This window comes from Pan paniscus, chromosome X, assembly GCF_029289425.2.
Source record: "Pan paniscus chromosome X, NHGRI_mPanPan1-v2.0_pri, whole genome shotgun sequence".
Lineage (NCBI taxonomy): Eukaryota > Metazoa > Chordata > Mammalia > Primates > Hominidae > Pan > Pan paniscus.
This window is the reverse complement of record NC_073272.2, coordinates 152,751,835-152,764,230: the sequence shown is the minus strand read 5'-3', so window position 1 is coordinate 152,764,230 and position 12,396 is coordinate 152,751,835. Positions and strand designations below refer to the sequence as shown.

Genomic DNA, 12,396 nt, shown 5'->3' with positions numbered 1-12,396 from the left:
CCTCCCTCCTCCCTTCCCCCTTCTCTCCCTCAGGCCCCTGACCCCACCGGCCTGAAGTCTGGATTTAGAGCTCGGAGTGCCAGCCTGCCTGGGGCTCTGTGGACTTGGTTTCGCATGTGGTCTCTCTCATGGACGCTAGCAACGGCTCTCCCCAGGATCCTCCCTGGATCGTCCCTCACGGGCTGAGGGTCTCCTGTCTGCTCTCTTTACCTGGCTCCTCTTCAGTCTGACCAAATCCTTCTCAAAGCAGAGAAGAAATGTCCTGTCCACATTTCAGAATTTTAAATCAATTGTGATTTTTATGAGAATTTGAATTGGTATAGCATTTTTGTAATAACATTTTAGAAATATTTTAAATGTTAAACTATTTTCACCCTTTCACTTTAACCCAATGTCCATGTTAATATATCCTTCTTATAAGAAAACCATGTTTGCCTAAAAATTCATATTCAGAGATGTTGATTTTATTGTAGTTACCATACAGCAAATGGGAAACAACTTATATGTCCATTAGGAAGAAAGAGTTTAATTAATTGTGGTGCATGTCTACTTTAGAATTATAGAAAGTGGTTTCAAAAGTGAGAAAGATCGATCTATCTATCTATCTATCTATCTATCTATCTATCTATCTATCTACCGTTGTGGAAAGATCCTACATCCATTTTATAAAGTGATAAAAGAATATCAATATGTATATCATTGTTCTTGTATATTAAATAAAAACAATATATTGTTATAGTTTATCTGTCAGTGAGAAGCCTAGAGTCAGCAGTAAAATAATATACAACACCGTTAATTGTGGTGACCTCTGAGGGGGCGGTGGGGGTGGTGGCCGTTGTTAAATGTGGAGGAGATTTGTAAAGGGGAAAATTGTGAATTATCTACATTTCTATAATTTTTGCAATAAGAATATGTACAATACTACATTTTAAATAAAAAAAAATTAAACCTGACAAACAGAAATACTAGCCATGTCAGTTTAAGTAACTGCTAGCCATTGCAACAGAACAACCATGAATGGCTTGCCACAACACAAGTTTATTTTATGTGCAAATAAGTTCTGATGCAGTTTGCCAGGGGCTCTCCACTCTCACGGGACCCAGGAATCCAAGCTGCTTCCACCTTGTGATTCCACCAGCTCAAGATGAAGCTGCCATGTTTGCTAGTGAAAGCGGAGAGAAAGCGTGGAAATGGCACACTGGCTCCCACATGCCTGGATGTGACAAACAATGCTTCTGCTCCTATATTGGTATAAAGGAAATGTCACATGACCCATCCTAACTGCAAGGACTTTACTGTTCCCATGTGTCCAGGAAGGAGACAGAGACAAAATGTGTGTGAGTACTATACCCTCCCGCATAAACTGTTACATAGTAGGTGCTCAACAAAAACAACGGTGATTCTTTGGTATTACACTACCCTTCTCATTTCTAGGAGGAGTTTCTGAGAAGGCCAAATTTGCCGTGACATTCTCCAACTTTTTCCAGTGTCAAATATGTAACTGATGTTTTCAAATATACGATCACAACTAACTGCCCAAGAATCTTGAAAGTCTCGGCGAGAAGGCTTCCCTTTGCAATACCCTTTAATCCTTAGTAGGCTGAGCACTTTTCCTCCATTCGATTCCCGGTCAAAATGTTAACCTGTGAATTTCTGCTACCCTCCACAAGCCTGAACACTTCTCGAGTGCCTGTAGGCACAATAAAGGCCAGTATTTTCCCGTGGAGCAGGTAAACAGACAAGAAACAGAAGGCTGCTTAATTATTCCTCTTTCATTAGAGTTGACATGTTTTCAAGGAATCGTTTTTAGACTCCTGGAGGACTCCAGAAATTTAGGAATTCAGCCTCAGTAAGTAGATGTTTGTTCCACTGGGATTTCCCAAGGTTTTTCTCATCTAGTACTCATGAGGGATGGTTTGCTCTTTGACCATTTATCTGTGCATGTATTCAGAGGTGAATTCCAAAAGGACGCCCTGTGAAAGTCTGATTTCAGGTATCAAGGTGGTTCCAAATTCCTCTAACTTCAGGGTGACATCACACAAGAACCGTTAGATAATATGGCGAAACAGAGCACTCAGCCCTTTCAGAAAACAATTAGAGAGTGTGTTGAAGACAACCGGAGTGGTAACCAGGTGTCTAAACATCACTGTCCTCATGTGAATTTTTATATCAAAAGGATTGTTGATATCATATGGCTTCCTGGGTGAGAGACGGGACAGCCAGAGGACTTCTACTGTGAGAAGGAATGCTCCCTGTCAGGAGGTGAGCAGGGGATTCTGGGCTGTTCTGTGGGGACCAGTGAGGAGCTGATCAGCAGGCCCTATAGGTTCCAGAGTCAGACAGGACACATGGAAGTGACCCGGGGAAATGTGCTGTAATTCTGAAAGTGCTGGGGCTGGACAGAAATGAACACATCTTGCCAGTGTCAGCTCTCAGGGAACCCAGCGCACACCAGCCCCAAATGGTGTTTGATTCTCATTGTCGCGTTCTCCAGGCCTGCTTTATTACGCTGGCCTCGAGGTCCTTCTTTTTGTCACCTGAGAGACATGGCGCAGTGCTGAGAAGAAAATGAAGCACCTGTCAGGAGGTCAGCCTCGGGCTGGGAGAAGTGGGAACAGCATGGGCTCTAAAGGAATTCAGAACAGGGGTCAGGTTCTGCCCTGTTCCTCACTAGCCACGTGATCCTGGGAAATACCCAGGAAATACCCTGTTTTTATATCCCAATTCACACACCCTGTGAGCCTTGGATTCTTCATCTGTAAGCAGATGTGATAAGGACTGTCTAGTAGGACAGTCGGAGTGTATGCAACGCAGGTGAAGCACCTGACTCCGGGCCTGGTATAAATTAGAAGTCTAACAAATGGCGGATGGCTGTTATTTCCAATATTTTTTAACCCGAGGCCCTAACACTCCGGGATTTTGTTGTTGCTGTCGTTGTTCTCCAGGACTTACCAGAGAATACACAGCTCAATAGGACATGGAATAATTAGCCCCAAACAGAGGCTTCTTCCATAAAATTCAGTTAAGTATTTCCTCTCAGAGAATGCACTTCAAAATTTGGGTGTGCAGGAGTTTTGCCCAGCCAGGTGCAGCTCAGAGCTCCTACAATCTGCGTCAAAAGACCAACTGCTTCTCTCTCTCCCAGCTGCTTTCCCACCCAAACCACCATTTTCATCCATTTTGTTACCATCCAAAATGTAGCCCGTGCTTACAGTTGGTCAAATTGCACTTGAGATAACCTAGTTGGAATGCCTTTTTAATGGAGTCACCTCTGCCTCTCCCTGCCCGGCAGAAAAGCACCTGGCCAGGGGCTTCTGGGCCACCCTTCCTGGGAAATTCAGCCTTATCGCTCAGGAAACCCTTGCAGATGATGGGTGTCCATCACCTAGATCTTGGGCTGTGTTCAACAGCAGTGGGACAAAAGCAGACGACACCTTCCATTCCTGCCTGAGGTAGAGATTCCTCTCTGTTCATCCCCCATTCGAAAGAAACTGCTCAGAGTTGCTTTCCATTCCACGCTTTTCTCCCACACTCTGAGAATCTGGCTCTGGGCCCACCCAGTTTCATTAGAGTCAGCTCCTTCAGAAGGAACTGAAGTTTCCCAAAGCCCAAAATGCCCCAGCTCAGGGCACTGACACTCCACTACTCTCACCCGGAGCGCCACACCCTCACCCCTCTCTTACATTTCCTCTACATCTTACAGGACTTCTCACCACCTTAATTATATGACTGCAGGTCCTAGGCTCTACAGCCCTATGGGTAGGCGTGAGTCTGGCTTACCTTAGCATCCCCACTACTAACCCAGGGCCTCCCACAGAGCAGATGCTGAGTGAACGGAAAAGAAACGAGCCAGTGAAGAGGAAGAATTATTTATTCAGATTTAATTTCGCTTGCATTCTCAAAGAAGTCAAGGAAATCCTGGTTTGCATATTTGTTTAATTTTACAGAATAGATTGAGGTACAAGGCAAGAATCAGCTATCTTTTGATTTCTTGAGTTACCTCATGTATGCTATTGCTAATTCGCTCACAATTTTAAGCAAATACTTTTTCCACTGCTATTATTATGTCACAATTCACAAAATGGAATGGATTTCCCAATCTGAATAAAAAACAAGACTCTTACTCCTAAACTATATAAACAGCACTATGTGTGACTACTGTCATTCACAAACCTGGGTGCTGACGCTCATTCAACCATCCGTTAAAAGGAACATTTGAACAACTCCAACAGGAAACAAAGATCAATCTCAAAGTCATCCAACAGAATAGAAACCCACTACTAAGAATGCTGACTGCTCGCTTCAAAGAGTGAAGAATGGGCCTCACGTCACAGGAGGCAGTGGAAACTAACGGATGGGGCCCCGGAAGGTGCACTGGCCCAGACCCCCTCCCACTGGCCCCGGCTGCAACTCGTGCTCACTCACTCTTCCCCCTCTCTCAAAACCCACTCACGCAGGAGTGTGTAGGAAATGGGAGGTCCTCCACTGATCTTTACCATATGGTGCAGGACTTTCACATAGCTGGTTTCAATGAGGGCCCTTGGACCCCACAGGAACTCATAGCATGCAGGATCACTGCCGGGGACCTGCCGGTACTCCAGGTAGTTTTCCTGCACGAAATATTGGGTGAGCAGCTTCTTGGTATCCCCGAAGATACTGTCTTCCCTCCCCTCAAACACCTCTAACACACTCAGCTCCTCCCAGATTTTCTCCTCAGGGGCACAGTCGCCCTCTTTTGCGATTATGGCCAGGATGATTATCAGGAAGCCTGTCTTGGGCATGATCTGATTGTCACCCAGCAGGCCATCGTAGGAGAGGCCCAGGCAGGTGGCAAATATGTACACGTGGCTGATGGGGTCCACTTCCATCAGCTCGATGCCAAAGACCAGCTGCAAGGAATCGGAAGCTTTGCTGAAGATCACAAGAAAGAAGTACTGCCAATTTCCGACGACAGTCCCCAGCATTTCTGCCTTTGTGACCAGCTCCCTGGCTCGATACTTGAGGAGCAGAAAATGAACCAACTCTGCCACCTTACTACTGAGTGCTGCTTGGAACTCGGACTCCAGGTCAGGGAAGGTGCTTGGCCCCTCCTCTTCTTGGTTGCTGGAGCCCTCATAGGATTGGCTCGAGAGAGGGTAGTTCATGGTAGTGGGGAGGCTGGAGGCTCCCTGAGGACTCTGGGGAGGATCTGGTGACTCGGCAGCAGGCACCTCCCCCAGAGTGACTTCAACTAGAGTAGAAGAGGAGGAGGCAGCCTCCTGCTCCTCAGTAGCAGGAGCCTGCACACCCACCAGGCCCCGGGCCTCTCCTCGGGCCTCAAGGCCTTCTTCAGGCTTGCAGTGCTGACTCCTCTGCTCAAGAGGCATGATGACTCTCGTCAGGGCAGCAGGTGGGAGTGTGGGCAGGAGCTGGGCAATGGAGACCCACAGGCCTGGGGAGAGAGGGAGCATGTGAGAGACCTCAGCTGAGTACTGAACTGAACCTTGGAGGCTCTAAGAAAGGCTTACTTACAGATCTTCTCCTTCAGTGCTCCTCCGGGGGCCTCTGGTCCTCCACGTCAGCCTGTCCCCTCAGAACCTGAAGGAGGAAGTGAGAGGGCACCTCAGGGTACAGCTGGCCAGTGCATGCTGAGGCTGCAGGACTGAAAGTATTGAGGGTGAGGCCAGGCGCTCTGGAGTCCATGTGTTCTGGGGCAGGTGGGGCCCTTGGTTTGAATCCAAGGCAAACCTTTACCGTTGGCACTATCTGAGCCCCCTCTACTCTGTGACCTGAGGACACTGCCTCAGACCAAGTCCTCACTGCCTTGTTCCTGGAGCTCCTGATTCCTGGGAGAGGAATCCACGGGCCCCCAACGTGCAGACAGCAAACGCAGCCACGGATTCCCAGAACTGTCAGGAGGGTTGGCCAGACTCTGTGAGGTCCCCACTCTACTGGGGTGGAGGATCCCCTCTGTGCTCACTCAGGGCCCTCACCTTTCTCCTTATAGGGCCTAATCCCTCCCTTCTGCTGGCCTGAGAATCTCTCATGTCAAGAACTCACATACCTGATATGGTACAGAAAAACATGAGGGGACCCACATCTGGCCATACATTCCCAGGTCCTCCCGGAAAGGACAACGAGAAATGTCCAAATTTATTGAAGTCCATGTACCCTGGGTGAGGAGACTGCTTGGTCCTCACCTCCACTCCTAGTAGGGTCTGAGAGCCTCCCTCTACTGCCCTGAGTGCAGCCCCCTCAGACCAAGGCTTCCCCTTCCCTGACATCAATTATCCCAGGATAATGGAGGGACCTCAGCTGACAGCCCTGCCCAGGCTCTCTGAGGTAACCGCAGGGGCAGGGCAGATTTTTATGGGGCCCCCAGTCCGCATTCTGTCCCAGGGGTACCCTCAATCCTCCCTCAGGCTCTTCACCTGGATGCTTGGCAGATCCTAGGACCACTGCATCTGTCCACCAGATAGGGGCCCCTTGGGGGTACACCTTGGGCCCTGCAGATCCTGGGATTCCTCCCTCTGCTGACCTGAAGTCCCACTCTTCAGACCACAGCCCTCAACTCTCTTGTCACCCTGAAGGCGCAATGAGCACAGAGCACATTTGGCCACTGTGCCCAGCATCCCCCAGCCCAAGGTTGCCACTGATCTGGACTCCAAGGTCCCCTCAGTCCTCCCTCTTCTTCCTCCCCATGACTCCTCGCAGGGCTGGGCCCCAACCCCCTGCTGAAGTGGGTCTGCATCCCTAGGATTCCCGTAGCCGAATGAAAAGGTGCCTCAGTTTGAGACAGGGATACAGTGGGCCCCCTGTCCTGGCATGCTGGGTCCCCTCAGGACTCCATTGTCTTCCAGGAGGGCCTGGGCCCTTTCGCTGCCTCCCAACGGCCATACTCGCGATACCGAACCCCTTCCCTCCCTTAGCCGTAGATGTGAACCTCAGGACTCACGTGCCTGGCCGCCATTCCCGGAGCTTCCGTGACTTGATACCAGGGGCAAAGCCCGGATTCTGCCAGGATAGGGGTGGGGGTGGGGATGGGAATGGGGAATGGGGGATGGGGGTGGGGTTGGTGTTGGGGGACGGGAATGGTGGTGAGGGTGGTGGTTAGGCTGCCCTCAGTTCCCTCTCGGGGTCCTGACCTTGATTCCTGCCACAGCGTGGGCCCTGACCTCTTCTAACCAGCCCTGCCCTGGCCACATTAAGCTCTGTCCCCAGAGTTCCCTGCGGTTAAAGCGGCGGGGGGTCGGCGGGGTGAGGTAGTGGCGACCCAGCCTGGAAGTCTTCCCCTTCGGGGTGGCCCATGCCCGGCAGCAGAGGCAGCACTGGATTATTTGAGGCCCTCTGTCTGAGGTGAGGCCCGCCTCAGTCCTCCCTCAGCGTCTTACCTTGCCTCCTCACCGAGCCTGGGCCGGCTTCCCTCCGCCGACGTCAGGCCGTTGCTCGTTGCTCAGGGCGAGAATCTCGCGGTCTTCTGACCTCCAATGCGCAAGTCAGTGGCGTCACATCCTGGCAACGGTACTACCCTGGGTTCCGGGCAGGGGTGGAACTGGATTCTGCCTGGATGGGGATCGGATGGGGGTGGAGGTAAGCATGAAGATGGTGATGGGACAAGGGGTAAGGATTGGGACGGGGATCCTGAGGCTGTAGATCCTGGTGGGGTCGGGGGAGTTGGGGGTGGGCGGGGCCTTCGGTCATCCCTCAGGGTCCTGAAGTTGATGCCTGGCTGAGCCTGGACCGCCATCCTCTGCAGATTGCTTCTGCTCCCCTCAGACCAAGTCTCTGACTCTGAGTCCCCCTGAAGTGGCATTGGGGGAAGGGGTGTGGTCTGGGTGACATCATTGCCTGCGTTTACCAGGGCTGACAAGAGGGGCTGAGCTGGATTCTGTGGTCCCTCTATGGTGTGTGGGGTGGGGGGGCGGTGTGGACCCTCAGTCCTCACTCAGGAGGGTCGTCTTCGTCACCTCTGGCTGTTGGATGAAGTGATGGGCAGGAGATGCTCTGTTTCTGTCACCTGTGAGCATTTGCACAGCCGCACCCCTTGTAGAGAATGCCTGCGGGTCCCAGGCCAGGTGCTCCCTGCGGGGCGGGGCGGCAGCTCCCGCGGTTGTAGTGACCTCCTATTTCAGTCTTTGTGTTCTGTTGAAAGAAGTTTTTTTTAAAAAATGTAATTCCTCTCCCACTATGGTGGTTTCAGGTTGTTATTAGCAGAACTCTGGAGTCATACTGCCTTAACCAACCCAATTTTCCTGGTGTCCTGCTATTACCTAGGGCTCTTGGCATCGTGTTTTCAGGGGCTGCCTCAGATTGTGCAAAGAAGTGAAGTGGAAAATTTCAAACTTTTATTCTACCCATTCTGTCATCTACCGTGTAGGCCGGCTACAAACCTCCCCAACATCCCTGCTGCTAACCCCCTCCAACCAACACTGCAAGTGTCAAACACAAGTACCAGCTCAACACAGTCTTGAGTCTCACCCTGGGCTTTCCCTGTTTTGTTGCGTAGATTTTGTTGCTGATACTGGTTTTTTATTTACTGTTTCCATTCTGTAATTTTCCAGGTTTGATTTGGGAAGCAGAGCACAGCAGCCCAAATTTGTTGTAATGGCGGCGGCTACAGGTAAGGCACTAAATTGTAAATAATTTAAGCTGAGTTTACATTTTTACAGTGTTGTGCTCCCTATGAATGAATATATTATACTCCTCTATGTATTTCAAGCTTTTTTTTACCTGAATATGTCAGTATACTTCGACAGTTGTCTCTATAAAGACCTTATACATTTTTATTAGACTTCTTTTCAGGCAATTCATGAATTTTGTTGCTATTGCAAATGGCATATTGTCTATTAATTGTTGTAGTTATTTATTGCTTTCGTGAGGTGAAGATTTTGATTTTGCTGTAGTAATCTGTTGCACACCTCGTTCTGAAGGCCGATGCACTTGAATATTCCACATACCTTTTCCTTTGAATTTTCAAGATCGATAATGGTATTATCACTAAACATTACATATTCTTCCAGTATTCATACCACTTACTCATTTTGGTACTTATAGCTCTTTGTGTCTCAATCCTGATTTCAAACGTAGAGATAATAGCCTACATCTACTTCTCGTTCCTGACGTGAATGATAATTATTCGAACGTTTCGCATTTAAGTATGTTTGCTGTTGATTTTAGGAAATGCAGTTTCTCTTTGAATGTAGGTTAAATACTTTTTTTTTTACCATGAACTCATATTAAATTTCTTTAAAAAGCTTTTTCTGTACCCGTTGACACGATCAAATTTTTTTCTCCTCCATTTTGTATGTGAGGAATTACAATGAAACCGTTTTTTTTTTCCTAATGTTAAACCGTATGTTATTTCCTTGGGCAGAGCCTGTTTATTTATTTAATATGCTAGTAATTTACGTAGGATATTTGCTGCTATGTAAGGGAGCTTACTTAATGTGTGCTTTTTTTTTCCATCAAGGGTGGGATGTGGTCCTCATCTGGTTTTTGAATCCAGGAGGGCTAGTCTGGAAGAATGAATTGAACAATTGTAAATATTTTGTATGTTCTAGAAGAGATGAGATAAGATGGTGGTTAGTTTTCCCTGATCATTTGGTAGAATTGGCCTCCAATACTGCCTAACCTGGAATGTTTGAAGGTGGCTTGAGCTTTGAATATTGTACAGTTTCAGTTTTTATAGTTTAATTAAAGTTTTCTTTTTCTTTTTGGATCAGTTTGGTTACTGGTTTATTTTATTTCTACAAAGTGGTCAGTTTCATTTAGGATTTCACTTTTAATGGCATATTTATTATAAAAAAGTTTTATTAGGGAAAGCCTTCACACATACAGAATAATAGAAACTAATGTAATGAACCCAGGATACTAGATACCCAGCATGAACAACTTTAAATACACAGCAAATCTGGTTCCAGTTAGACACTCGCCTACCTGCACATCAGCTTCTGGAATAACGTGGAGCGAATCTAAGGCATTAGACCATTTCATCTCAAAATGATTCAATATGCATTTTTAAAAGATAAGGACGTTTTATTAAACAGAATCCCAATAGTTTTCATATCTGAAAAATTATATAAATGATTATCAAATGTTCAACTATTTTACATGTTTATCTGGCCGACTTATACTTTATAAAAAATATATTTCTTTGATGGAGTACCCAAATATGGTAACTTTCCCCCCACTTGCTTCACTGTGGTAGTTTCATACATGTATAATACAGCTAGGTTTGTGTGTGTGTGTGTAACATTCTACATTCTGTCCCATGATTCTCCAACTTCTTAAGTTACTTTTAGACTTTGCGTACATTAAGCTTCACTCTTTGTGCTGTAAAGATCTATGGGTTTTGACAAATGCCTCGTGCGGTTGTCTTAGTCCCTTTGGACTTCCGTAACAAAAATAGTGTAGACTGGGTGGCTTATAAACAACACAACTTTATTTCTCACATTCTGGTGGTTGGGAAGTCCAAGATCAAGGTGCTGGCAGATTTCATGTCTGATGGAGACCTGCTCCCTAGTTCATAGACAGTTGCCTTTCCCCTATGTCCTCACATGGAAGAAGGGGCAAGGGATCTCTGTGGGGTCTATTTTATAAAAACACTGATCCCATTCATGAGGACTCTGCTCTCATGATCTAGTCATTCTCCAAATACCCCACCTTCTGCCTAATACCATCACCTTGGTAATTCAGCAGATGAATTTTGTGGGAACACAAATATTCAGATGAAAGCAAGCATGCATCCACCATTACAGTATTACCATACTAGTTTGACTGCCCTGATAAATCCCTTGTCCCTGGCAGATAACCCCCTTGGCTACCACTGATAGGTTTTTCATCTTTATAATTTTGCCTTTTCCTGAATGTCATATAAATAGACTCGTATACTATGTAGCCTTTTTAGACTGGTTTCTTTCACCTGGCATAATGAACTGAAGAGTCATGTATAACTTTGTGTGGCTCAGAACTTATTCCTTTTCATTGAGGAGTAGTAGTATCATTGTCTGGTTGTACCATAGTGCGTGTGTATATATATATCCATTCACCAAATGAAATACATTTTGGATGCTTCTATTTTTGGTGATTATGAAATAATCTTTTGTATACAATCGTATACAAATTTTTATGTAGACACAAGTTTTCACGTCAATTGGGTAAATTGATTATGACTGCTGAATCTTATGCCAAGTCTATGTTCAGTTTTTTAAGAAAACGCCAAATTGTCTTCCAAAGTGGCTGTACCATGTTGCATTTCCACCAGCAATGAATGAGAGTTTCTGTTGCTCCACATCTTCCCTGGCAATTGATCTTGGTTTTCTTTTCTTTTTTTTTTTTTTTTTTTTTTTTTTTTTTGCTTTTTTATGGATTTTGGACATTCTAATAGGTGTGTAGTGGTATCTCATTTTAGTACACAGTTATCTAATGAGAACGGATTCTCAGTACTTTTATTATGCTTATTTGCCATGTGTATATCTTCTTTTGTGAGGAGTGTGTTCAGATCTTTGCCTATTTTCATGTTTTTTCTGTCGTTGAACTTTAAGAATTCGTGTATGTTGTAGAGACATGTTCTTTATCACATATGTGTACCACAGATGTTTTCTGCTAGTCTGTGGCTTCTGTTTTCATTCTCTTAACATTGTCCTTTGAAGAGCACATGATGTTTATTTTAATAAAATCTACTTGGTAAATTTTTCTTTCATTGATCATGCTTTTGGTGTTGAATTTAAAAACTCACCACTGAACTCAAAGTTATGTGAATTTTCTCTTATGTTTTCTTATAGAGGGTTGTATGGTTTTTGCATTTTGCATTAGGTCTGTGATTTGTATCGAGTTAATTTTTCTGGAATATGTAAGGATGTGTCTAGGTTATTATAATTTGCCTGTAGATGTCTAATTGTTCAGGCACCTTTTGCTGGAAAAACTGTACTTTCACCATTATTGCCTTTGTTGTGAATCACCTGACTATAAGTGTGCAGGTCTATTTCTGAGCTCTATTCTGTTTTATTAATCTATGTGTGCATTCTTTGCTAATGCTTATGTCCTCCACCAAATTCATACTTTGAAGCCCTCAGCCCCGGGGTGTCTGCATTTGGAGATGAGGCCTCTAAGGAAGTAATTAATATTAAAAGAGGTCATAAGGGTGGGGCCTTGATCCCATAGGATTAGTGTGGTTATAAGCAGTTAGAAGAGACAGAAGAAATTACTTGTGTGCCTGCACTAGCTCTCTCTCTCTCTCTCTCTCTCTGCACATGCACAGAGGAAAGGCCAAGGACGGATATATTGAGAAAGGGCTATCTACAAGCCAGGAATAAGGCCGTCACCAGAAACCAACCCTGCCAGTCCTTGATCTGGGACTTCCATACTTCAAAACTGTGAAAAAAAATAAATTTGTTTTGTTTCAGCTACTCAGTCCAC

The 12,396-nt window shown here is 45.9% G+C and overlaps 1 protein-coding gene across 1 annotated transcript; it reads right to left on the bottom strand.

Annotated features, from left to right (window-relative positions):
* Positions 1 to 4,421: 4,421 nt before the first annotated feature.
* Positions 4,422 to 7,383, bottom strand: LOC100978819 (melanoma-associated antigen 6). The gene is made up of 2 exons (XM_034949863.3): positions 7,371 to 7,383; positions 4,422 to 5,431 (listed from the first exon to the last, which is right to left on the bottom strand). Exon 2 carries the CDS (start codon positions 5,364 to 5,366, stop codon positions 4,422 to 4,424), a length of 945 nt encoding a protein of 314 aa, XP_034805754.1. The 5' UTR covers positions 5,367 to 5,431; positions 7,371 to 7,383.
* Between the last annotated feature and the right edge of the window lie 5,013 nt (positions 7,384 to 12,396).

What these genes read in the sequence shown, in the direction of transcription:
- LOC100978819 (XM_034949863.3), bottom strand. Translation starts at nt 5,366, where the DNA reads ATGCCTCTTGAGCAGAGGAGTCAGCACTGCAAGCCTGAAGAAGGCCTT.